The 24,862-nt window shown below is 54.4% G+C and overlaps 9 protein-coding genes across 9 annotated transcripts; 5 read left to right on the plus strand and 4 right to left on the minus strand.

Moving 5' to 3' along the window:
* Window positions 1–29: 29 nt before the first annotated feature.
* INS49_014927 (uncharacterized protein) lies at window positions 30–1,685 on the minus strand (the record flags this gene model as incomplete). Its single annotated transcript, XM_043175614.1, has 4 exons — window positions 30–536; window positions 615–1,424; window positions 1,552–1,611; window positions 1,683–1,685. The coding sequence occupies 4 exons, from the start codon at window positions 1,683–1,685 to the stop codon at window positions 30–32; spliced, it is 1,380 nt and encodes a 459-aa protein (XP_043020571.1).
* Window positions 1,686–2,619: 934 nt separating this feature from the next.
* INS49_014928 (uncharacterized protein) lies at window positions 2,620–3,510 on the plus strand (the record flags this gene model as incomplete). Its single annotated transcript, XM_043175615.1, has 3 exons — window positions 2,620–2,880; window positions 2,962–3,233; window positions 3,336–3,510. The coding sequence occupies 3 exons, from the start codon at window positions 2,620–2,622 to the stop codon at window positions 3,508–3,510; spliced, it is 708 nt and encodes a 235-aa protein (XP_043020572.1).
* Window positions 3,511–4,408: 898 nt separating this feature from the next.
* INS49_014929 (uncharacterized protein) lies at window positions 4,409–5,763 on the minus strand (the record flags this gene model as incomplete). Its single annotated transcript, XM_043175616.1, has 5 exons — window positions 4,409–4,998; window positions 5,058–5,146; window positions 5,231–5,357; window positions 5,440–5,468; window positions 5,579–5,763. 5 exons carry the CDS (start codon window positions 5,761–5,763, stop codon window positions 4,409–4,411), a joined length of 1,020 nt encoding a protein of 339 aa, XP_043020573.1.
* Window positions 5,764–6,414: 651 nt separating this feature from the next.
* Window positions 6,415–8,139, plus strand: INS49_014930 (uncharacterized protein; the record flags this gene model as incomplete). Its single annotated transcript, XM_043175617.1, has 1 exon — window positions 6,415–8,139. The coding sequence occupies one exon, from the start codon at window positions 6,415–6,417 to the stop codon at window positions 8,137–8,139; it is 1,725 nt and encodes a 574-aa protein (XP_043020574.1).
* Window positions 8,140–9,815: 1,676 nt separating this feature from the next.
* On the plus strand, window positions 9,816–12,388 carry INS49_014931 (uncharacterized protein; the record flags this gene model as incomplete). The annotated part of the gene is made up of 8 exons (XM_043175618.1): window positions 9,816–10,053; window positions 10,117–10,482; window positions 10,549–10,836; window positions 10,899–11,114; window positions 11,182–11,380; window positions 11,448–11,722; window positions 11,782–11,856; window positions 11,958–12,388. The coding sequence occupies 8 exons, from the start codon at window positions 9,816–9,818 to the stop codon at window positions 12,386–12,388; spliced, it is 2,088 nt and encodes a 695-aa protein (XP_043020575.1).
* Window positions 12,389–15,256: 2,868 nt separating this feature from the next.
* INS49_014932 (uncharacterized protein) lies at window positions 15,257–16,533 on the plus strand (the record flags this gene model as incomplete). The annotated part of the gene is made up of 2 exons (XM_043175619.1): window positions 15,257–15,512; window positions 15,650–16,533. The coding sequence occupies 2 exons, from the start codon at window positions 15,257–15,259 to the stop codon at window positions 16,531–16,533; spliced, it is 1,140 nt and encodes a 379-aa protein (XP_043020576.1).
* Window positions 16,534–17,267: 734 nt separating this feature from the next.
* Window positions 17,268–19,262, minus strand: INS49_014933 (uncharacterized protein; the record flags this gene model as incomplete). Its single annotated transcript, XM_043175620.1, has 3 exons — window positions 17,268–18,308; window positions 18,337–18,802; window positions 18,865–19,262. 3 exons carry the CDS (start codon window positions 19,260–19,262, stop codon window positions 17,268–17,270), a joined length of 1,905 nt encoding a protein of 634 aa, XP_043020577.1.
* A 1,425-nt stretch (window positions 19,263–20,687) lies between these two features.
* Window positions 20,688–21,943, plus strand: INS49_014934 (uncharacterized protein; the record flags this gene model as incomplete). The annotated part of the gene is made up of 3 exons (XM_043175621.1): window positions 20,688–20,903; window positions 20,960–21,671; window positions 21,732–21,943. 3 exons carry the CDS (start codon window positions 20,688–20,690, stop codon window positions 21,941–21,943), a joined length of 1,140 nt encoding a protein of 379 aa, XP_043020578.1.
* Window positions 21,944–22,999: 1,056 nt separating this feature from the next.
* On the minus strand, window positions 23,000–23,317 carry INS49_014935 (uncharacterized protein; the record flags this gene model as incomplete). Its single annotated transcript, XM_043175622.1, has 1 exon — window positions 23,000–23,317. The coding sequence occupies one exon, from the start codon at window positions 23,315–23,317 to the stop codon at window positions 23,000–23,002; it is 318 nt and encodes a 105-aa protein (XP_043020579.1).
* Between the last annotated feature and the right edge of the window lie 1,545 nt (window positions 23,318–24,862).

Consider the following 24,862-nt stretch of genomic DNA (forward strand, 5'->3'; position numbering starts at 1 on the left):
CCTGATCGTAAAAGTACACGTGCCTCGGCTTACAGATACAGACCCTCCGGCTCACCCTCCTGCTTCGTTCGGAGCACTCGTTCGCGGGCAGGACGGAAGTCGGACATCTGCACACGCATACGCCGCTCCCGCAGGGCCAACAGACCAGCCTCTGAGCAAATGGCCTTGATGTCGGCACCGGAGAGGTCGTCCTTCTGCGCAATGAATTCCTCCAGGTCCACGTCCTCGTTAAGGCTCATCTTGGACGTGTGTAGGTGGAAGATCTTGCGCTTGGTGTTCTGGTCTGGAGGCTCGAAGAGAATCTTTCGGTCAATTCGGCCGGGTCGGATCAGGGCTGGGTCCAGGGTCTCGATCTTGTTGGTTGCCATGATGACCTTGACATCGCCGCGGTCATCGAAACCGTCGAGCTGGTTGAGAAGCTCAAGCATGGTTCGCTGCACTTCTCGCTCGCCGCCCGATGTGGATTCGTAACGCTTCGTTCCGATGGCGTCAATCTCGTCGATGAACACGATCGAAGGTGCGTTTTCTCCAGCGACCTGTACGCCAAGGTCATGTTAACATGTGACACAACAATCATATTGGGGAAGACTATGCATTGTTCGCATTGTACTGACCTGGAAAAGTTGTCGAACCAACCGCGGACCATCACCCAGATACTTCTGAATCAACTCGGAGCCAACAATACGCAGGAAAGTCGCCGAGGTCTGGTTTGCCACGGCCTTGGCCAAAAGCGTCTTTCCAGTACCTGGGGCACCGTATAGAATGACACCCTTGGGCGGCTTGATACCCATCTCCTCGTACAGCTCGGGATGCAGCAGGGGCAACTCGACCGACTCGCGGACTTCTTGAATCTGTTGCTCCAGACCACCGATATCCGCGTACGACTCCGTAGGGGCCTTGTCGAGCTTCATCACGCTAACCGCCGGGTCGGTGTCATCGGTCAGAACACCGACAATGCTGACGGTCTTGTGATGAAGGAGAACACTGGCGCCGGGCTCGAGCAGATCCTTGTCGACGAAGCTCATGATGCTCACGTAGTACTCGGGGCCAGTGGTACTGGACACGATGGCGTGGTCATCATCGATCATCTCTTCCAGTGTCCCGACACCCATGGGGCTTCCTCGCATGTCGTCAACGCGGCCACGCTCGTCGGCATTGCGGTCGGCAGCGTCATCGGCAGCAGGTGGGGCGTTGCTATCTTTCGCAGCCTTGGCCTTCCTCAGGCGCTCCTGGTTTTCGACGTATTCCTCCTCAAGCAGTAGGTGGTCGTGGACGCGCTGCATACGCAGGAGACGGAGTTTGCATCGTTGAGATGGGTAGATGGCGGGGAGCTTCGCAGCGGCACTGGTGCCCGCCTGCTTTCTCTTCTTGCGACCGACGCGGGTGGTTGGCTTTGGCGGAGGCTCGTACTTGGGCTTATCCTTCTGGATGAAAGGGCGTGAGGTTAGCAAAGCTGGGGTACTTGATGCAGCAGTAAGTAGGACCTGATTACCACCAGGAGTTGACGCAGCAGGCGTTGCAACAAAGCAGTACACGGGGGAAGCAACAAACCTTCTTATCCCTCTCATCACGGCCATCCTGGCCACCGCCCATTCCAGACTGATTCTGACCCTGTTTTGACGAGATAGTCAGCAAACGTTGCGCATGGTGCAGTCACTGCAGGGCTCCGGTGGTTTGCATACCATTATCGCGACTCAGTACTCGAATGCGCAAGACTGTGTTGCTTGAGTGCGGTTCGGGGATAATACGAGAGAAGCGATCTCCCGCAGAGGTCGCAGGTGTGAAGGGGATGGGATGATGACGATGGGTTTGGAGGCGTCTTGTGTTGAACGAAGTGCTGAGCCGGTCGCTGGACGGAAGGGCGAAGCTGCAAGTGACGAGAGGCCGGCGTAGTAATCCCGTCGAGCTCCCACGTCGCCTTTAGGTAATCAGGCTCCCAGCGACACACGCCAGCTCGCTCCCCATGAAGCGTGTGGCTCGTGCTCCCCCCCGGTCCCAGCTGGCTTCCTCGGTACGTACTCCGTCGGGAGCGTCCAGTCGTGTGTGTACCTGGACAGTACTTGCATGAAACCGTTTGCGCTGCACAGGCCGCATGTATGTTAATGGTACCGTCCCGGCGAATGATGCGGGCCCAATGAAGTCACCGTGAAAAGTATCGGCCTGGCCTGGGTCTACCCAGGACCTGATAACACCTGAGGAAGCAAACCTCGGGACGTCAAAGCCGTGCGTGGGCGATCTCTCCCCAAGCCTGCCTCACTGCAGAACTGTATCCGACTGTACTCCCCCGTCCCCAAGTTTCAAGGTTGGCTCAGATCTCTCGGGCAGTTTGCTAGCTCGTCCGCAGCGAGCTGACTACATGCCAACTGCCACATCCCGTGGGCTTCCATTGATCCCCGGGCTTTATACCCTAGGCAATCCACTTCGACCCCTCCGTCCATAGACTATCGACACGCGAGAGCGACGTCTCCGCCAGATCGTACAAGGCTGACTGGACCTCCACTCCGTCGCCTACTCACCCCACTCATCCAACCCTTCTGCCACCCCTCCTTGTTCTCTTCTGCCTTGCCTTACCTTGTTACCAACAGCAGCAGCAGCAGCACAGCACAGAACATCTTCACAATGTCGAGCACACGCGAGCGCCGCATCCTCAAGGAGCTCAGCGACATCCAGCAGGACAAGGACAACTCGGGCGTCCTCGCGACCCCCGTCGATCCCAGCAACCTCACACATCTCAAGGGCACCTTCCCAGGGCCCCCAGATACGCCCTATGCCGGCGGCACCTACACAGTCGATATCCAGATCCCGGACATGTACCCCTTCAAGTCGCCCGTCATGAAGTTCGACACCAAGATGTGGCACCCCAACATCAGCAGCCAGACAGTGAGTCCAGATTCATAGGGGAGCAGCCAGAGGAAAGGCAGCGAAAGAGGGGAGCCACGCTCACACAGTGCCTTTTTCCAGGGTGCCATCTGTCTCGATATTCTCGGGAGCGGCTGGTCGCCCGTCGGCACCATCAAGACCGCCCTCCTGTCCCTGCGCATGCTCCTCGAGGCCCCGAACCCCAAGGACCCGCAGGACGCCGAGGTGGCCAAGATGATGATGGACGATCACGAGTTCTTCGAGTGCGTGGCGCACGACTGGGCCGTCAAGCACGCCGGCGCGCCCCGTAAACAGCCGCCGCCGGACCAGCTGCAGCGCAAGACCACACAGAAGAAGGAGGATGACATAGCAAAGTACGCTGGGGCCGTACAGACCAGTTTTTTCTTTGCCCCTTTCTTCCCAAACTTCCACCTCTTGGACATCTCAAGCTGACGTGGCTCCCCCGGGGTGACTAGGTATCAAGGCTGGAATAAGAACCTTGTCGACCGCTTCGTCAACATGGGCTTCGACCTCGACGCCGTCGTGGAGGCATTCCAATATGTGGGTATCGACCGCAACGGCGGCGACGACTACGAGATGGAGGAGGCATATATGGGTGATGTGACCGCCCGTCTCCTGGGCGAGCAATGAGACACGACACTCCTTCGAAGGAGAAGGAAGTTGGAATAGCGCGGAGCATCTCTTAACAACAGAACCCCGGAGGCTGGGGCGTTCAGCCAGCGACGGTTATGGCGAGACATCATACGGAGGTCGACACGTAGCATTCAAACGGAGTTCCAAGGGCAGGAGACGGGCGAAGGTGGCAATTACTTGTATGCCGTAACGGAGTTGAGCCGTCCCTCGAGGCTTCGGGACAACAGCATTATCAGTGGTCTTGCTTTTCATGAATGCATTTCTTCGCAGATAAGGGATAACGGGGGCGTTCGGGACTGGTAGTGAGGCGTGTCAGTATTTTCCGTGGGCGGCTGCTGACGAGGTGTCCTCACGGCCTTTGGCTAGTGGCTATATAGAGGAATCAAATGAGCTCACTTGGCTATATAACAGCCCTAACATACCCCCGACCGACTTGTATGTGTAGTCCACAATTCATGACTATGATAATTTACGTGGTGCGAGATGAAGATGCCAGTGGAAATACCACAGATCGCTGGATGAATGGCACTATACAACTCGATGCGGATGTAGGACAAAATGCATTGGCATGGCGTGAGTTGCCCATTTGACGCCGCTTCCACCCAGTCTATGAAAATTCGAATATGAAGAAGGAACGCACCGCCAAACACGGTATGACTACATTGACTGATGCAAACCAACTGAGCCTTCCCAGTACCTCGTGGGCGCACTGGTCCCCTTCCTCCTCTTTCGGCCTATCCTACCCAGTGAGAGAGTATCCAGGCATAATGACGAGTTTCGTGTGTGTGAGCGTGTGAATGTTCCCTGGTAATTCCCTATACTACATATCCTAGTCCACACGAACCACTGCGGGGCGTCTCACTACCCCTCTGGAGGTTTTGTTCTCGAGGACGCTTTATAGCAGGTCGCGCCTGACGAACTCCTCACGGAGGGCCTTACCCAGACCAGCAGGCGAGCGCTCCACGATCACACCGGCGCTCTCGAGCGCCTTGATCTTCGAGTCGGCACCGCCCTTGCCGCCGCTGACGATGGCGCCAGCGTGGCCCATGCGACGACCGGGGGGCGCAGAGATACCGGCGATGAAGCTCACCACGGGCTTACCGCCGTTGACGGTGTTGTTCGCCCGCAGGAAGTCAGCGGCGTCCTCCTCGGCCGAGCCGCCGATCTCACCGATCATGATGATGCCGTCAGTCTCCTCGTCCTGGAGGAAGACCTTGAGGCAGTCGATGAAGTTGGTACCGCTGAAGGGGTCGCCGCCGATGCCCACGACGAGGCTCTGGCCGAGGCCGGCCTGGGTGGTCTGGTTGACGGCCTCGTAGGTCAGGGTGCCAGAGCGAGAGACGATACCGATGCGGCCGCGCTTGTGGATGAAGCCGGGCATGATTCCGATCTTGCACTGGCCGGGCGCGATGATTCCCGGGCAGTTGGGGCCTACAAGGCGGGTCTTGGTCTGGGTCTTGAGCATGGAGGTGATGCGGACCATGTCTTTAGCCGAATGTTAGCTCCTTTGCCATGAACTGTGGGGGAGTTTTCGCAGAGCTGACCATGTTGGGGGATGCCTTCCGTGATACAGACGACCAGAGGGATCTCTGCCTCAATGGCCTCCTGGATACCACCAGCTGCCAGAGGTGGGCTGTTCCACCAGGTTAGCGACCGGATTGTCTCATGTTTAAGTCTCTTTCCTCTCTTCCTCTTCCCCCGGGTTGCGGTTCCTTACGGCACGAAGATTCCTGTGGCAGTTGCGCCAGTCTCCTTGACGGCATCGCTAACGTTTGCGAAAACGGGCAGGTCAAGATGTTTGCTGCCAGCCTTCTTGGGGTTTGTGCCGCCGACGACCTTTGTGCCTGAGAACACAGCTTTATCAGCCTCCTTTTCTCCAGAGCAGTGCTGTCTGTAGCACGATATCGAGTATCGATGGTTGTTTACCATATGCGATGGCTTGCTCAGCGTGGAACCTGTTGTAGCAGCCCGTAGGTTAGCATGTGAAACCCTTCCGAGAATATTTCACTCAAAGCTTGGCTGTTGCCAGGAGGTTTGCGAGCTGTGCAGCGACGGCACGACAGACAGATGGAAGACCTCACTCACGTTCCCTGCTTTCCAGTGAAGCCCTGGAAGATGACCTGTGTCGCCGTTGATCCTCAGGTTCTCGATGGTCTGCTGGTAGGGGCCGGACTGGGCGCTGTACGTCCTCTTGGAGAGCTGGCGCAGGATTGACCCGGTAGGTCGCAGTTGTCTGGTGAATGCCTGCATCTTGGAAGGTCCGCAGCCTCGAAGACGGTGGAGCTATTAGGAGGAAAAGGAAGGTGGAGAGGGAGCGGAAATCAGTTGCAAGAGGAGGACGATGCTGAGGCAGGCCGTCGATGCAGATGGGGATAGCTTCAAATTCCAGGGCTTATCCGTACGGTTCACTGGTAGTGTACTTTACTCTGCTGGCAGCTGGACAGAGCTCACCTGTCACACCCACCTGCACTTGCTGCTGTTATTACCAGCTTTCAAGGTGCAGTCCCCAGATTTGGTACCAGCAGGGTGGGCCAAGTCCACAGCTAGCGGGCCCAAAGGCAGCTCTGCGGCTAAGACGATAGCACGATACTCTCAGGACCAGCCGTGTGGTTCCGAAAGTACCCGTCCTGCCTGCCGAGGCCCGGGCCAGGAACTCCAATTCTTATCAGTCGCCGCAAGGCTTATCGCTACTAACAAATTTCCATCTCGACGAGGGGCAGCTCTTTGACTAACAAGCAATTGTTATTCTGGTCTTCAGTAGCATTGCATTTTGCTGCAGTCGCAAATCCACTGAGTCAACTCCACACCAACGAGCGCCGAATCGAAAAGGCGCATTTGTCACCCGAGCCCACCTACAGCACTTCTGTCGCCAGGAGAACGGTGAATTCCAATACGTACACGATGTCGACGACTACGGTGACAATGACGGAGACGAAGCGCAAGAAAGGCGCTGATCTCCCTCCGGAGAACGAGCGCTTCCTACGGTGCTGCGCGGACATCGCCAACGCCCTCATCGAGGACCATGAGGCTTCCCAGGACTCGAGACGCCCGAAAAAAGACCTCAACTTGAACTCGCTCCGATCAAGACTCGCCAAAAAGCACAAGATTAACAACATGCCTTCCCTGACTGCCATTATCGCCGCCGTCCCCGAACACTATAAGAAGTACATCCTGCCCAAACTGGTCGCAAAGCCAATACGGACTTCTTCGGGGATAGCAGTCGTTGCCGTTATGTGCAAGCCTCACCGATGCCCACATATTGCGTATACCGGCAATATCTGCGTCTATTGCCCAGGAGGGCCAGACTCCGATTTCGAGTACAGCACACAGTCCTACACCGGGTACGAGCCTACGTCAATGCGAGCAATCCGCGCAAGATATGACCCGTTCGAGCAGGCCCGTGGCCGTGTTGATCAGTTGAAGGCGCTAGGGCATTCAGTGGATAAGGTGGAATACATCATCATGGGAGGCACGTTCATGTCTCTCCCAGAGTCATACAGGGACGACTTCATTTCCCAGCTGCACAATGCACTCAGCGGATACCAAACCTCGAACGTGGACGAGGCGGTCGAGGCAGGCGAATTGAGCAACACAAAGTGTGTGGGCATCACGATCGAGACACGGCCGGATTACTGCTTGCAACCGCATCTTTCGAGTATGCTGCGCTACGGCTGCACACGGCTGGAGATCGGAGTGCAGTCTTTGTACGAGGATGTTGCAAGAGACACCAACCGAGGGCATACTGTCGCCTCAGTAGCAGAGACGTTCAGCCTTGCCAAGGACGCTGGTTTCAAGGTCGTCAGCCACATGATGCCCGATCTACCAAACGTCGGAATGGAGCGCGACCTTGACCAGTTTCGCGAATACTTCGAGAACCCAGCCTTCAGGACTGACGGCCTCAAAATCTACCCAACTTTGGTCATCAGGGGAACAGGTCTCTATGAATTATGGCGGACAGGCCGCTACCAAAACTACACACCAAACGGGCTCATAGATCTTGTCGCGCGTATCCTGGCTCTTATCCCCCCTTGGACTCGTATCTATCGTGTTCAGCGCGACATCCCGATGCCGCTTGTCACCTCTGGCGTCGAGAATGGAAACCTTCGTGAACTAGCCCTTGCTCGCATGAAGGACTTCGGCACAACCTGCCGTGACGTACGGACCCGTGAGGTTGGCGTCAACGAAGTCAAGAACAAGATCCGACCCAACCAGATTGAGCTTGTCCGGAGAGACTACACAGCGAATGGAGGCTGGGAGACATTTCTTGCCTACGAGGACCCCAAACAGGACATTCTCGTCGGATTGCTGCGCTTGCGAAAGTGCACCGAGAAGTACACATACCGCGAGGAGCTCGTCGGCCAGCAGACAAGCCTGGTGCGTGAGCTGCATGTCTACGGGACAGCGGTGCCTGTGCATGCGAGGGACCCGAAGAAGTTCCAGCATCAAGGTTTTGGAACCCTACTGATGGAGGAGGCGGAGAGAATAGCGAGAGACGAGCACGGGAGCGAGAAGATCAGTGTTATCTCAGGCGTTGGTGTGAGGAGCTATTACAAAAAGCTCGGGTACTGGCTAGATGGGCCCTACATGAGTAAATGGCTGGATGGTAGACCAGGGGGCCAGGACTAAGCACCATCATATCAACACAAGCATTTCATACAGGGAGGATGGTGTCTGGCACCAGGCGTTTCTGAACATGGACCGGGTTGCAAAGGAAGGCGTTCTTGGAGCGCGCATACAGAGGGAAACATTCAGCATGAAAAAATAGGAAAACGGATTCAGCGCCTCATCAAGCCTCTCGGGCGTTTGATCAGCAAGGCTCAGTTTTTGATGACTGAGAAATCGCTTGATAAGAGCTGCTTGCAGCAGCCGTCGCAATTTTATGTCTCGCATCCATCCTTCAGTCTTGTGGCACAGCACCATTTTGATCAAGTGGTCTGCGAACCTGCACGTCGTCAACCAATGGAGGAATCCCAGCTTTGGCTGAAGTCGAAATATGGCGTGGCGCTTTGCCGAGGAAGACAGCTATCCGTTGGATTGTCGTACAGCTCTATCACAAGATATTTATCGGAGCAGGTTTTATCTCGAATACAAAACTATTATCTCGAGAGCAGCCACACCAAGGTATGTTGGGTTGTATTAGTCGGCTGGCCAAGCTGCCCTAATTCTGGGCAATTCAGTCTGGCTTGCCAAGCTGATATGGACCTGTCGAATCACAATCTTGCCGGTCTAGGCACCGCGAGCGTTTAACAACATGTGACCAGGGCCTCCTCGTCCGTATCCAACATCAACCGCCCAACCGCCCCGGCCAGATTCGCGTTGGCCTCTTTTGACTAGAAACCATAGGTCTTCCAGACCAGCGGGAAAAAGGATTCCAGAATCAGCCGAAGCCTTAGAGGCGTCCTGGGCAGCCTCTGGGCAATGCTTATGACCTTCCAAGTCGAGCATCTGGAAGACGAAGCTCACGATAGCTCCGTTCTTGGGTCTCATCGCTGTTTTGAGCTTGTAGAAGCTTTACCGTGCAGTTGGATCTTCCACCAGCCAGTCGTCCAAGTGGCTGCCCATCTGCCACCCCTCTTGCGCCCACCCCCCTTTTTCAAACGGTATCATGCTTGAGGCTGGCTGAGCCAAGGCAACACCTTGCAACGCTGCAAGGTGCATGTCGTGCCACGTGAGAACCCCTCGGATGGATCTGGGCCTCACTTTCCGCTATCAAGGCCGTCCTATCTTGTGCCTGGATTTGGAAGTCCTCTCACGGACTTTCTCCCCACCATGATATAGTCAAGCGCGAATGGGTGGTTCGCCAAGGTAGGAGGCGGCCAAGAGGAAGTTTTGTACACATCGCGAGGGGTTCCGTCTCCGAATCATAGGACTTCTTGGCTCGTTATAGTGGAAGGTTAAGGGGGGTCGCCAGCCTCTTGAGGAAGGCTTTACTATCACGGCTAATCTCTGAAAGGAGTTTGTCTTTGGCGCAGAGTATGGCAACGATGGGGGTTACCAGTGAGTAGGGTGGTACATACCCCATGTACGTCTTTAAAAAGGGTGCCCTTTCTGCACTCAGAGCTTAGCCATACGCCCGCTTCGAACACAAAACGTAGCACATTTTCCAGACCCAGTCGCTCTGCCACACAAAGTGTCAATCACGCCAAGGTAGACCTAAAGAAGGGTCTGGAGATTTATCACAGCCTGATGCGCCGGTAACCAGGTCTTGGGACCCTCCTTCTCTCCATCTGCGACTTCTTTTCCCAGTTTCGGAGCCTGTGATACCATTTTGAAGTTACGGCCGAAAGCCCCACCCTGTCAACATGGCTGAGCTGGAGAAGACCATGCCGACCCCGGAGGCCGTCGGCGTCCCAACTCGCGACTCGATCGAGAACCCGGAGAAGGCCGACGTCTTGCCGCAAGAAGACGTGATCGTCGACCTCTTCTCGCCCCTGCCGCCGCTCGAGGGCGTCCCAGAGGAGCCCATGCCTCTGACCGTGCGGGCCCTCGTCGTCGGGATCATTCTCGGATCGCTGGTCAACGCGTCCAATGTCTACCTGGGTAAGTCCTCGCTCGCGGCCCCAGCCACGAGACGCGACCGCGCCGCCTAACCGCGCTCTGCAGGTCTCAAGACGGGCTTCACGTTTGGCGCGTCCATGATGGGTGCCGTCTTCGGCTTCGGGGCCATCAAGATCCTGCAGAAGATCGCGCCCGGCGTCCCCTTCCTCGGGCTCGAGAAGTTCGGCCCGCAGGAGAACAGCATCATACAGGCCGCGGCCACTGGCGCCGGCGGCATGACAGGCCTCTTTGTTGCTGCGCTCCCGGCCATGTATCGCCTGGGACTCCTCTCTGAAGACCCGCGCGATGACTTCCGACGCATTTTGACCCTTACGCTCGTCTGCTCGACTTTCGGCCTCTTCTTCGCGGTGCCGCTGCGCAAGTTCTTCATCATCAATGTCTCGAGGGAGCTGCGCTTGATCTTCCCGTCGCGTGAGTCCGCCCGAGTCTTTTCCCGCGTTGTCTTTCTGTTGGCCTAACTGACCTGTGTGGAATCAGCCACCGCTACTGCCGTTGCGATCCGTTCAATGCATGCTGTCGGCACGGGGGCCACTGAGGCCATGAAGAAGATCAAAGCGCTTGGCCTTGCCTTTGGTATTGCCCTCGTCCAGCGCGTGGCATCGTACTATGCTACCGGCATCCTGTATGATTGGCACGTCTTCACTTGGTTCTATATCTGGGGTAACTACAACAACTGGGCCATCAATATTGAGAACTGGGGTTGGATGATCGAGTGGACACCTGCCTTCTTGGGGTCTGGTATGCTCGTTGGTCTCAACACAGCTAGTGAGCATTTCTTCGTACGAGTATTACGCGCACCGTGTTTCGATTTGCTAACATCTCTCAAGTTAGCATGTTTTCTGGCACATTCCTCGCCTGGGGCTTCATGGGCCCCATCCTTGTCCACTATGGAATCTGCATCGGCAAGGCGTACGATGAGGAGGATCCAAAGTGGGGCGGATATGTCTCATTCTACTCCATGTCCGGTATCAACGACCCAGACTACATCCCATCCCCACGATACTGGTTCCTGTGGCCGGGCGTAATGGTGCTCGTATGCTATAGTATGGGAGTTCCTGGTGCACTGGAAAATCCTCTACTATGGCGCAAAATATGCGTGGAAGTCTGCAGCAGGCACCGTGAACGAGCTCGTAGCCAGCCGGCGCCAGGCCCGTGGGGTTCCCTTCCTCGAGAGGCAGTCGCGCAACAAGGACGACAACCGCGGCCTGGTCGAGGACTTCGCGACGCCGGAGCAGCAGGTCAGCACGTGGGTGTGGATGCTCGGCACCGTCGTCGTCGTGGTCATGACCTGCATCATCGGCGAGCTCCAGTTCCACATCAACGCCGGGCTCTGCATCCTCGCCAGCCTGCTCGCCATCATCTTCGCCCTTCCTCAGCATCCACGGCGCCGGCGTCACGGACATCGCCCCGCTGACCGCCAGCGCCAAGGCCTCCCAGCTCGTCTTTGGCGGCATCACCAGCGGGCAGGGGCTCGGCATCAAGACCGCCCAGGCCACGAACCTCGTCGCCGGTGGTATCGCGTCTGGTGCTGCGGATATGTCGGCTTCACTGGTCAGCGACTTCCGCGTGGGGTTCCTCCTCAGGACGCCGCCGAATCTGCAGTTCTGGGCTCAGGGCCTTGGGACTGTTGTTGCTATGTTCTTGGCACCAGGTACGGTGATTCACGAACTCAAGAATATGGCCCGGTTGTTGCTAATGGGTATGTTTTAGGAATCTTCGTTCTATTCATGGCTGCGTATCCCTGCGTATTGCAGCCCGACTTATACGACCATTGTCCATTTTCCGGTATGTAATAGAGTTCTCACTGTGTTGTCTTGTCTTCCCCGAGGGTGGAATCGCAGATTCGTGCCAACCCTGGTTTGATACTGGTTGCTAATGTAACGTAGCCCCAAGTGTGACTGCCTGGCAAGCTGTCGCAGAAGCAGTCACGAACCCCCAGGTGCCTATCCCACTCAGCTCAGGTATCTTCGCCCTTGTGCTGGGCGGCGTCTGTATCGCACAGGTCGTCCTCAAGAACTTCTTCCTTGTCGGTACACGCGAGAAGTACCGCCAGTGGCTGCCCAACTGGATGGCCATTGGGGTTGCCTTCGTCATCCCGCAGACGTACTACAGCACCGCGACGCTGATGGGCGCCATCGTGAGCCACTTCTGGCAGAAGAAGAAACCAGCCAGCTTTGAGAGATACTGCTTTGCCGTTGCCGCGGGTTTGATCGCTGGTGAGGGCCTGGGTGGTGTTATTGGGGCTGCTCTGCAGCTGGGCGGTGTCTCTGGTGATGTCTATGGCACTATGGTTGGCTGCCCCATGGATTCGTGCTAAGGGTCAGGCCGTTCTGGTCACTTCATTTCTTGATGCTATGACACACGCGCCGTCTTGAATGTTGGCTAGTGAGCAAGTTCATTGAAATGAAATTTCAAACTGATCCAACGGTATCCACGTCACTTGCTTCCCTCGTCGACTCCTTCTGATTTCATCTGTAGATTTGGGATGTAATCGTATCGCCCGCCGACTTGGCTTGTGTCGACAACGAGTGTAATTGCTGATTCGTCTACCTGGCCCGTGATGTTTCCAGTTCAACTCCGAATAGTAAAGGCCAAAGATGAATCGGAGCTTAAAAGGGAAACCACACGTTTAGCATGGACGGGTTACAACTGAAGTAAAGGTCTACATCTATGGGATTCATTAGTCTATTGCGGATAGTACCTAGGTAACTCAATCGCATGTTATCGACTTTTGTGCTTCAAGTACTCAAGACAATACGTGGACGTAAAACTTCGTGAAATTATGCCAGCCTCTCGTCTCGAAGTCTACGCTGGGCAGCGAATGAGTTGCTTGTAATCTTTGACTTCAGTTGCTGGTGCGAATTAGCATACTCTTTTCTTCATGTATAGAGTAATTATTCTCACATAAGCCGCACTGCCTTTTCTTTACCAGAACACAAAGTTGGCTGCTACGCATCAACCATGGGTATAATGTGTGATATAGAACAAACACATTTATGAGAATAATGCAGTGTTTCTCGAGACACAAACATTGAACAACAAGGCTGGAAACGGATGCGCTGCAAGAAGGGAATGTCTCTCGGGGAGATCGGGACAGAGGAGCCAGCTGAGTAAAGACTTGGAAATATGACCAATGAATCACATCTCGCCTCATGGAATTGCGGTCGAGTTTGGAGCGGCCATGATATGTTTGAAAGCTCGAGGCTACCGACCTCTTAAGTGACAGAGCAAGCAATTCTTGCCAATACACTTGGCACGTTCTTGTGCGATCTTCTGTAGATACCAAGGTGGGCCGGCTTGGCTCGGAGTCCGGATCGCGAGGTATCGCATTGGTATGGAACTCGGCACGCTGGGAACTCCGCCAAGTCAGCCAGCCCAATCAGACTCGGAAACACCACAGTCCGTCTTGACCAGAAGCCGCAGTGCCAAGTGAAATGAGAGACGACGGAGAGAGAAATGCGGCGCGCACTAACAACCCAAGTCTTGAATTGAGGCAGCCCAGGCTGGGTGTGAGTTGATGCCAAGGCACGATGGGCAGCACGCCCAGCAGAGTGGCTAGCTTGGAAGACATGGTAAAACAGAAGATCGCTGCGATCCATCCGATGCGTACCAAAAGTCATCAGCCCGGGTGCCTGGGCTGACAGGGTCCCAGACGTTGCGGGGAAAACAGGGGTCCCGTTGTAGCCTCGTGCTTGCTGGCCGTGCGAGCCGTGGACCCACAGCAGCTCTGGCCAATGGCAAGGTGACATGAGGCGCGCTAGGAGGGCGCTGAACTCAACCTTAATTCCCGTTGACGACATGACTTCTCCAGTCCTCATCCTCACCTTCCGCCTTCATATATCCAACATCAGGCGTCCTGCGCTGACCCATAATACGACACGGGTTATTATGAATCCTCATCGTAGAGTCTCACGAAGGATCAACATTATAACAGCAACATATTCCTCAAACCGGAAATGAGGCGTCTCCTGGGTTACTCGAATGCTGGCTACTCAATCCCACAGCCCCCGGACTGTCGCACAAAGGCGTGACCTGCTCGAGATATTACGTGAACAGAAGGGGAAAGGCGTGCTAGCGCACTCATCACCTGGCGAACCATGGATCCTTCTTGTTAAGCTTTCCGCCTGGTCCAGCAGTTGATGCCCAGACCCTGTCACTCCAAGGGTTCCAAGAAAACCCACGAACATCGAGCCCACGATGAAAGATGTTCCCGTTTCGGGATGCAGTCGCATTCCCACTAGTTGGGTTCGGATCAACTGCAGTAGTTGCGACACGGGCACTCTGGTAGATCATTACGCATGGGTACTACCTCCAGTGGGACATCGTGGAGGGCACAGCCTGCTGCAGTCCTCACGCACATCTCCATTCAAGTGTCTGGAGGTGTGAGACAAGGGTGGAGACATGATGAAAGAACAAACACCGAGTATGCGTCTCAGTAATCCTGTTAGCCGTCGTCCGCGTATATGCCCAGATAACATTCGCGTCTAACACCTACCAGTGTAGTCCAACAACAGCGGGACATGTTTCCTCGATATTAGCAATCAACCCCAGGAAGCACGGACGAAACACTAGAATCACATGGCCCAAGTATGCCCAATATCAGCTACGTTAGCAGCACCGGAGGCATACCAAGGCCGCCGGTCAGCACCAGGATCTTGAAAGGTGGCTCAGGTAAAACGCCCAAGACATGAGCTATGCCATGCCGAGAAACGAGGCGGGCCGCGTCATGAGGCCATCCATCATCTCAATGTCGTCTCTGGCGTTCCTGCTCGACAGCTCTCGAACCTTTCTGCCCTGTCCATTGACCAACCACTCACAGGCTGCGGCCGCCCTCCCCGTCAAGCTGATCCTTGTGGCCAAGTGGCCGGCATCTGCTCTGAACTTTGCCTTTTTTCCGAGCTCTTGTTGCGACACAAGTTACCTTGTTGTCGCCAAGGCTGTAAGGGAAAGGATATCTTGGTATGACCACATCATAGATATTCCTCCCAATGTGTGCTTTGTCACTGGTATGGCGTCTGAAGCGGATTTAATAACCCCTTCGACCCTCACTCATTTACCACTGTATCTTCTGCTCAAGTGTCCAGCCCTCAACAACAACACCACGGAAAACGCCAAGCTTACTTCACTGACGAGCAAACGGAAACTTTGATACCAGACTGTGATATCAACCAGAGAGACGTCCATCATGCAACTCAAGCAGCTCACCGCTCTCGCCCTTGCTGGCGTTGTCTCCGGCCAGTCTCTGACTGATCTCATCGGTCAGAACCAGGACCTATCTCAGCTCGCAACACTGCTTGGCCAGTATCCCGACCTTGCCCAAACACTGGGTGGTCTGTCCAACATCACCGTCCTGGCACCGAACAACGCTGCCCTCTCGGCCCTTCTGAACGACTCGTCAGTTACGGCCGCTGTTGCCGCCGACCCAGGTCTTGTCCCTGCCAGTAAGTGTGGATTCCCCCTTCCGCTCCAGGGAAGGTCCAGAAGGAAGCACTCCGTGCCACAAACTCTCTCCTTGATATGAGTTTCGCTTGCCTGGTGCATATAATGGGAAGTGACCAGGTTGCTGATCAGACACAAGTCCTGACCTACCACGTTCTCAACGGTACAATCAGGTCCACGGATATCACCGATACTCCTGCCTTCCCCAAGACCCTGCTCACCAACTCCACCTACACCAATGTCACCGGCGGACAGGTTGTCAAGGCTGAGACCGAGGACAACAGTGTCGTGTTCACCAGCGGTCTTCTAAGGCAGAGCCGCGTTGCGACCGCGGACGTGACTTTCACGGGAGGAATTGTCCACATCATCGACTCGGTGCTCACCATCCCCGCCAACGACAGCGCGACCGCTCTCGCAGCCAACCTCACCGCCCTTGCTGGTGCCCTGACCACCGCAGACCTGGTCTCCACCGTTGACACGGCGCAGGACGTGACCATCTTCGCGCCCTCGAACGAGGCCTTCGCCGCCATCCAGAACCTGGCCGCGAACCTGTCCACCGACCAGCTGTCCAGCATCCTGACCTACCACGTCGTCCAGGGCACCGTCGGCTACAGCTCCTCGCTCACCAGCGGCGCCCAGCTGACCACCCTCAACAACGGCCAGGTCACCATCACAATCGACGAGGGCGACGTCTTTGTCAACTCGGCCGAGGTCGAGGTCGCCGACGTGCTCGTCTCCAACGGCGTCGTCCACGTCATCGACAACGTCCTGAACCCCGACAACTCCACCGCCCGCCCGGACGTCACCGCCTCCACCCAGCTCCCGGCCTTCAGCGGTGCCAGCAGCGCCTCGGACATCCCCTTCACCTCTGGTATCACCGCTACTGGTACCGCTGCTCCTACCGGTGGCGCCGGTGCCACTGCCACTTCCAGCGGGGCCGCTGAGGCTGGTGTGCCCGTCCAGACTGCCGCCGTCGGCGCCGCTGCCCTGTTCGGTGGTGCTGCCATGCTCGCCAACTGGTAGGCGACTCGGTGGTATTGAGCATAGTCAAAGCTCACGTAGGGGTCAAGATGGATGATAGGTCGAAGTGAATGTTCGCTTTATGAAGCAAGGGAGATTGTGGTAGTGTGTAATGATACCCAGGATATCAGTTCGACAGGAAAGTAATATGAGACGGATGAGGGCAAAGTTACGTGAACTGGTACCATCATTTGAGAAACTTCAGTCTTGGGTTAAATAGCGCTATCTCCTTGATACTCATGATGGGGGAACTGTAGCCAGTTCCCCCTGATTGATCCTATATTACCTCTTCAATTCTAAGTGGAGTCAACTATCCTTTTACGTTTGGAGTCCTGAACGAGGACTCATATTGGTGCTTGCTGGCACTAGCAACAGATAAAATGGATTACCCGAGTGCTTCTTTTCTTCTTTTCTTTTTGCCTAGGACTTTGAAATTCCATACCAGCTTGATCTTTCGTCAGGGACAGCTGCAGTACCATTTTCTGAGAGACCGGATATTCGCACAGAAAGAAACGGATGGACACAGACACTACACGCCTAGTGCACCTATGCCCAACACACCCACACCCAACGCACTCACCCAATTTATATACCCAAACCTGATTTACATACCCGCGATAATTCACAAACTAGATTTACACACCCAATTTATATAACAAGCCAGATGGTCTGGTCTGTTCATTCCCCAAACCAATTGTAATCCTCTTCTCTTCATCTTTCCACCATGTATATGCCGTCTAGCCTTTGGAAGCGTTAGGTATCTTGAACAGAACCGCCTTACCTCTCGGGCCTTTTCCAAAAGCTTTGTCAACGCGGTAAAAGCCCTTGCGCTCCAGCTGAATGATGTCACCTGTCTCCAGATGTGCCACATCAGCATCGCAAAGCACGTCGGTCGTCGAAGCGGACACAGGAGTGAGATAATCATCCAGATTGTCATCTTTACCAAGGGTATCCTTCGTCAGCAGATAATCAAACTCCCATAACTCGACCTCCACAAGATTAGACCCGTCACCGGCCAGCCAAGTGATTTTCTTGGTTTTACGAAAGTCCGTATCATCAAGCTGAAGCGTCAATACCAAATCTCTGATTGTACCGTCACCGGAGTTGTTGCACCCTTTGACGATAGCATTGCCCCAGCCCATGAGAGTGACCTTCTCACCAATTGCAAGGGATGCCGCATCAGCGTGGTCAAGAAGTATGGGCCGACCATACGTGACCGATTTTGTTCCGACGGCAGGATTCTTCGGGTGCTTGGGCTTAGGCTCAGAGTACGACACGTCAGGCCCGTTCAAGATTGTCGCCGTGACCATCTTCTCCGTCTCGACTGCGGTGTGACGTGGCGCGACCGGGTCGATAACCTTCTGATTCATGGCCCACAATATCGTCCAGTCCATCGTCACGGCATTACGGCTCGGACCTTGCCCCAGCATGAACTCCCGGAGCGCTTGCACAGTCAAGCCACGGCGCAGTATGCCGCGGACCGTGGGCATGCGAGGGTCGTCCCACCCGGTGCCAACACCAGAATCGACGACCTGGGCGAGCTTGCGCTTGGAAAGAAACGTGCGGGCGAAGCTGATGCGAGCAAAGTCCCAGAGATGGACCGGCCGGAGGCCTAGGGCGCCGAGGAACCAGTGGTATTGCTCGTTGCGGTCCGCGTACTCGGTCGTGCGGAGGGCGTGCGTGACGCCTTCGATGGAGTCGACGACCGGGCATGCGAAATCGTACGTCGGGTAGATGTTCCAGGCCCAGCCTGTGCGGTGATGGGCTACCCGCGCTGTCTGAGCGATTGCCGTGTGCATCCTTCACGTGCGGAAACCGGTAGATGGCCGGGTCTCGTAAAGCTCCGTTTAGCGAGTCGAACTTGATGCGAGCCCTTGGGCAGTGCTGTTTTCCAAGAGGGGTACCTGCGCGCATCTCTTTGAACATGGCTAGGCTTTCGTCTGCGGGGCGGTCTCGCCTCCTGCTTGGGAGACGTTGTTTTTTCTCCGCTGTCAGCGCCTCGGGATCGTTGTCGTCGGCGTAGGCGTTGCCGTCGCGGATCATCTGCTCGGCTATCTCGCATAATTGAGAGAAATGGTCACTCGTATAAGTGACCTGATCGGGTTGGATACCAAGCAAACCCAGATCTTGAAGGATGGCTTCCTCGAACTCTTGCTTCTCCTTGGCTGGGTTTGTGTCATCAAAACGAACAATGAGCTTCCCATCGTAGGCATTATGTGCAAAAAAGTCGTTAAGAAAAGCCGCCTTCGCATGACCGATATGTAGGTACCCTCTGTGTAAATCAGACGCTGTTTCTCCATATTGTATGAAGCCTGAGATTGTGGTAAAACTCACGACGGTTCTGGTGGGAATCTAGTCACCACTCCGTTCTCGGTGCCTTTGAGGCCAATGTTATAGTTCCCTCCGGCTCTGCTCACAGCAGCGCGCTTGTCTTGGGCTCGGTTTTGGGAAGCGCTGAGCTCGGTCTGGATATCGGGATGAGCAATTTCGAGGTAGTTCAACCACCGTGACAGATGAGACAAATTGCCCCGGCGGGCTACGGCATTGGCCATACTATTCGCTCGGATCGCGCGCCGTACTTGCTCGCCGGCGGGACTGAGAGCGTAGCCTTGAAGATACGTCCTGAGAGTGAGGTCTTTGTCAAGTTGCCGGAGCAATGCCTCGACTGACTTGAAATCCGTGGACGATAACTCAGATTTCAATTGCTCGATGTTGAACATATCTGTAACCATTGTTCGTGATGGTCGAATGTGTGCCACTTCTACATCAGATTTGAGCTATGAGGCATCAGAGGAGAAATCGGGGTGGCGGCAGCTTGCATCATGGCTGCCCAAAGGCCCAGGGTAACATTGCGGCTCCCGGCGGCGTGGTGACTCATGGCCGCGATGATTGCCTGGACCAAACCAAGAAACTCGTAACGTATGAAAAGCTGCAGAACATTTATGGAAACTCAGGTAAATTCTAGTTGCAAGCAACATGACATTCTGTGAGAGTCGAAGCAGCGTGTTCCCCTGACAAGCGGTGGTTTTGACGGTAGCGAGGGAGGAAGGAGTGGTATCTATATAGTCCAGTGAAAGAGCTGCCTGAGGTCCAGTCCAGTCGTATAGGATCCATCTTATCATGAGATACCTAGATACCGCAGTTCCCCGCTGGTCCAGCCATGTGTGCATAGACACGACCAATGAGCGTGATGTAAGCAGTCCTGCCCGTCTGGACGCGGGCTTGTGTTTCTGCCAAGTCATATGTTGATTGACTGCATACGGCGTCAGCTGACCACATACAGTATGCATGCAGTTTAAGCGACATCTGCAGGATTTGTTTGTTCGGTGGAGCCATGTTGTGTGAGTGATGTTTTCCTAACCATCCTCCATGGCCCGAGTCAAGTGCCGCGGGATCGGCAGGTTTTCTCTTCAGCTGACGCCCCGTCATCGTCGTTAGCAGCCTCCAGTTTGAGTGATTTTCCCAATCCAGGAAGTGAGGCGATCGCCATTTGACAGCACACAAGCGGGTTAGCACTGGACCGGTCCCCATTACTACTAGTGGATCCGGCCCGCGGATGAGCCGGAGTGCAATATCACGTCCCGAACACATGGAGATCTGCCGTGAGGACAGAGCTGACTGTACGGGCTTGATGTCAGTTAGATGGTTCTCTGCCGTGCCGAGCTCACCGATGTCTTCCGGGCTCGCGTTCTGCATTTGGAATTCCTTCATCCGCAAACACGCATCGACGGCCGCCCGCGACGCACTCTAATGCAGCTCTAGGATAGAGCACCCAGGTAGCCCGAAATACTCACCTCGCACCTCGGTAAGATTCGAGTTGTCCCACCACGCTTCGCATCCGCCAGGCTCATCTCATTGGCTTGGCGCTAGGGACCACATTTGATCGCTTGGGCATTATTCATCAGGTACCGAATGTAACCACAAGTCGGTCTAGCAACCTGGGGAGTGTGATCGATCTTGCAGAAGTAGCTCTCCGTAGCTCAGGAACAGGCGCATGTAATGATGATGTGCACTACTCCTGTCGTCAAGCTTTGTATAAAAGGAGCTGCCATGGGCCCCCTTGTGCTGTGTAGAGATCACGTCCACTGTGGTATTTCTATGCATACTCGACTTCATATCATCCACTGAACTCAATTGCACAAGCGCAATCGTTCGATATGATGTACACACCTTCGTCCTCTCTGGGGGCTGCGCTCGTGTTGGCCAGTCTGTCCTCTGCTCGAAAGTGCACCGATCTCACTGTCGATGTGCCCGTTGTCTCACGAAATGCGGTGTTCAACCGAACAGCACCGACAGACAACATCGAGGTGACCAACTTTGTTCTGGACTTGACTCGCCAAAGTCATAACCTCACAAATGAAGCTCTCACCGGCGTGAGTCCCCCTTCTTGAACGAGGCGATGCCTATTCCAAACTCTAACAATCAACAGTATGCAACCATCAAGAAGACCTACACCGTGGCGGCAACATACTGCGAACCAGATGATGGGCCATCTGAAACTCTTCAGCTACTCACCCACGGAATCGGATTTGACCGCACGTACTGGGACCTCTCCATCAACGACTACAACTACAGCTACGCGGCCGTAGCAAACGACGACTACGGCTACAGCACCTTCGCGTGGGACCGCCTCGGAATCGCCCAGTCCGACCACGGGGAACCCGTAAACGAGATCCAGTCCTCACTGGAGATCGCGGCGCTCAAGACCCTGACTGACCAGCTGCGCGACGGCTCCATCGACTGCATCGGCTCCGGCTTCGACAAGGTCGTCCACGTCGGCCACTCGTTCGGCAGCATCCAGAGCTACTCCCTCGCCGTGCTCCACCCCGGCGCGAGCGACGGGCTCGTGCTGACCGGGTTCAGCCAGGCCAGCCAGTTCAGCGCGTACTTCGCCCTCGGCGCGGACTTCGTCTCCGCCAACGGGCTGCTGCCTTTTGTGGACTACCCGGACGGGTACCTCGCCTCTGGTAACCCCTCCGGTGTTCAGACAGACTTCTTCGCCCCTGGGAGTTTTGACCCTGCCTTGTTGGATTTGGCGGCCACATCGGGCAAGCCGGTCACTGTCGGTGAGCTATTGACTCTTGCTGGTGCGACTGCGCAACCGAATCCTCTGACGGGCCCGGTCTTGATCATCACTGGAGGTGAGTCCGAAACCATAATACTGAACTCAGAGCTGAGATTGAGAGACTGACATCTCACAGGTCGAGATATCCCCTTTTGTGGTGGAGACTGCCTGTTGACCGGCTCCTCCCTTCCAAACTACCTCGAGAAGAGCAGGCCGTTATTCCCAAATGCCAGCAAATTTGAGGCTGTCGTTGTCGGGGAGGCTGGGCACGGACTGAACTTGGAGTACTCCCATCCCTTCACGTATAGCAAGATCTTGGATTTTGTTACGCAAAACGTTGGGTTGTGAGCGGGATGCATGGTCTTCTCTTGGATGGTAGCCACTTATACATCTCGGAAATATAGTCCACATACTTGATGGGAAAACGACAACGAAATGTATTAAAGATTAAAAGAACGAGGAGCGAATGAATCGCTGAGATATTATAGGACACAGCGTCCCATTGAGCTGAATTTTTAATTGATCTGGTATTCAATCAGTAGCTGTTAGTCCTTGTGAGAGGACACATCAAGAGAATCATGGTGCACTCCAACCTCTGCCTCACCTAGATATGGTGTCTCCTGGACACCCATCTGACCGGTTGTGTAGAGTAGCAAGCTGAGCCACACAATTCAGAATTACTCAATCCCACTTAGGTAACATAAAAACTCTTCTACTTAGAAGCCCGAAGTCGTTCAGCAGCAAATCGCTGGTTTGCTCCTAGGACATTCATTTCGCGCAACTAGGAACCACAACTTGGGAAAACTTCCCATGCCTCAACGACCATGTACCCGCATCCTCACTACTAGACTCAACCCTGGTCTACAGTGAAAACATAGTCATCAAAAATGGCACCAAAACTCTCGCCCTATTAGCTCGTATCGGCCATTTTGCCTCATCTAGCACACCTTTCTGCCCCCAGCACCCGGCCACCAGGACTTTGACCTCATCTTGTGCCTCATAGAGCTCGGCTCCACCTCCATTCTCAGATAATTCTCTGCTTGGCTGATGGAGGAACCGCTTGCAGATTTCCCAATATACATTCCTACTAACTTGAATCGATATTGACATCTTGGGGGGCGTGGCGCTGCGTTGGATGGCTCCCCGAGTACCATCAAAACAAAGATCTCATCATGTGAATGGATTGATGTCTTTTGTGTACCTAGGTAACATCTCAACCCTTCCAGGCTTCACATGCTGAATTACAGATGTGTTCCATTTCTGAAGACTGATTTGCCCAAGCTTGGTCTCCAAGCTGGCCTCTGGCTCTGGCTCTGACTCTGTCATAGGGTCCTCCAGCTCGGAAAAATTCCAGGTAGCCTCATCCACGTGCAGCGGGTGCAGCGCCTCAACTTCAAGCCTCCATTACTCACCAAGCTGCTCTCTCACGTCGTTATACACCTCCAGCTGCTTCTCCACAGACTTCGTGGGTGCCCATGTCTCCAAAGTCATCCCTTTCTTGACCAGACGTCCCTCCACAAGCTGTGGATCTAGGATCCAGCCATATTTGGGTTGCCGCGCGCCACATCGGCCCGGATAATGGATGTCGTATGGAACGTCGGGAGTCAAACCACGCAGGTTGATAGGTGTTTCTGGCGCTATAGGATAGGCAAAACTGAACGTGTAAATCGTCCCTACGTTCCATAGAGGGAAGAAACCGTCTGTGAGTTCAGCAATGACCATTGGGAGACCATAAGTATCAGTATTCTTGTCATTTAGACGAAGTGATTCAAGGTAGCTATTATAGCTGTCAGATGTGATGAATGCTCTGACAGAAGCTTCATCGGACCAGTCTGGATGCATGTTATTGACTGGACTTTTGGGTCAAGCATACCACAACTATCTGGAGAACCTTACATGTAATGAAAATGATTTCATCCGGATCAATAATCCCTCTACACACATTATAACCTTGGCTCCCAGACACCGACTCCAGGCATTGTATAACTGAGACAAACTCGATGTCCCTCGAGACCTCAATTGGGGTACCGTCAGAAGTTCGCTGAATAGGAAATTTGCATCTTGACAAGCCGACTATTTCTGTAGGCTCTCGAGACCGACGTCGTGTTTGTTTTGTCCTGGCCATAAGAAAAACAGGGGTGTCAATTTATGGTTGCAGGCGGGGTTGCGTATGCAGAGGCTTCAGATTGTTGGAAGGAAACAGAGCTGGGTTTAAGAGGGGGGAGTGACGAATATATATATGCTTAGCCGCATGCGCTTCAGGAAGTACCCGTGACTAGGTATGCAACAGCCCACTTGACTGCAGGTTGTGGCACAGTTGCGAGCTGATGGCTCCTGAATGACACCACCCATTCCAGCAGTCACAAAGGGCCTGTGTTTTGGAGGCATGGAGGCAGTAATGACGTATCGAACATTCAGAAGGAATCCCTGTCTACCTAAACTTCGGTACTGGTTCGTGCTTCACTCTATTTGGACAGGTTAAAACGTTTTTCAAAAGAACCTGGGGCTGGACCTTTTGTATTTGAGTGCTTGCCCATTGGTTGGTGCTTTGATGAAGCACCAACATGTGAGCTTGCTGTGCCCCTGGAGTCCGAAATTTAAAATCAGTATTGGCTCGGAGTTTAACAGAATACGCAACTGCAGTTTTCCCGATCAACATCTCAGAGCCGTTTATAATATCCAGTCTGGTAAGCTTCATCCAAGGACCGCTTTGCCAATTGACATGTAGTCTCCTGATGAGCGGGACCACAGCCTGTTGTGCTATCACAACTGAAAAACTGCTCGAGCGATGTGCTAGTGGTGGTCTCACTTGATATCATTACTTCCGATGTAATAAGACATACAAGCAGCCTCGTTCCTTCACTTAGCGTCGCTAAACAATGTTTCTGATTAACCCAGGGACTGTGATCACGGACTGGAAGCATTCGAGTGGGACAAGGACGAATCTTTGAACGGTATTGGCAGGTTTGGCTTTGAAGCCAGGGTTCGTTTGCCAATTTGAGGTACGATGACTCGCCATGAGAGTCGAGAAACACATGACTAACGTGCTATACTCTCTGGAATATCAAAAAAGCTGATCCTGATGTACAACGCCTGTCGTCACCCTAATAAACAGCATCCTACTTGTCACCAATAATTGCGGAGGCAAGTCTACCATGTGCTTGTGGATAATCCACCCTCCTACCTGGCGCTTCACCGGCTCTTCTTTCAAGAACATGACAAACGCAGTGCTTCAGCTTGTATGGTTGTATCCTAGTGCCAACGATC

This window comes from Diaporthe citri (genome assembly GCF_014595645.1).
Source record: "Diaporthe citri strain NFHF-8-4 chromosome Unknown scaffold_8, whole genome shotgun sequence".
NCBI lineage: Eukaryota > Fungi > Ascomycota > Sordariomycetes > Diaporthales > Diaporthaceae > Diaporthe > Diaporthe citri.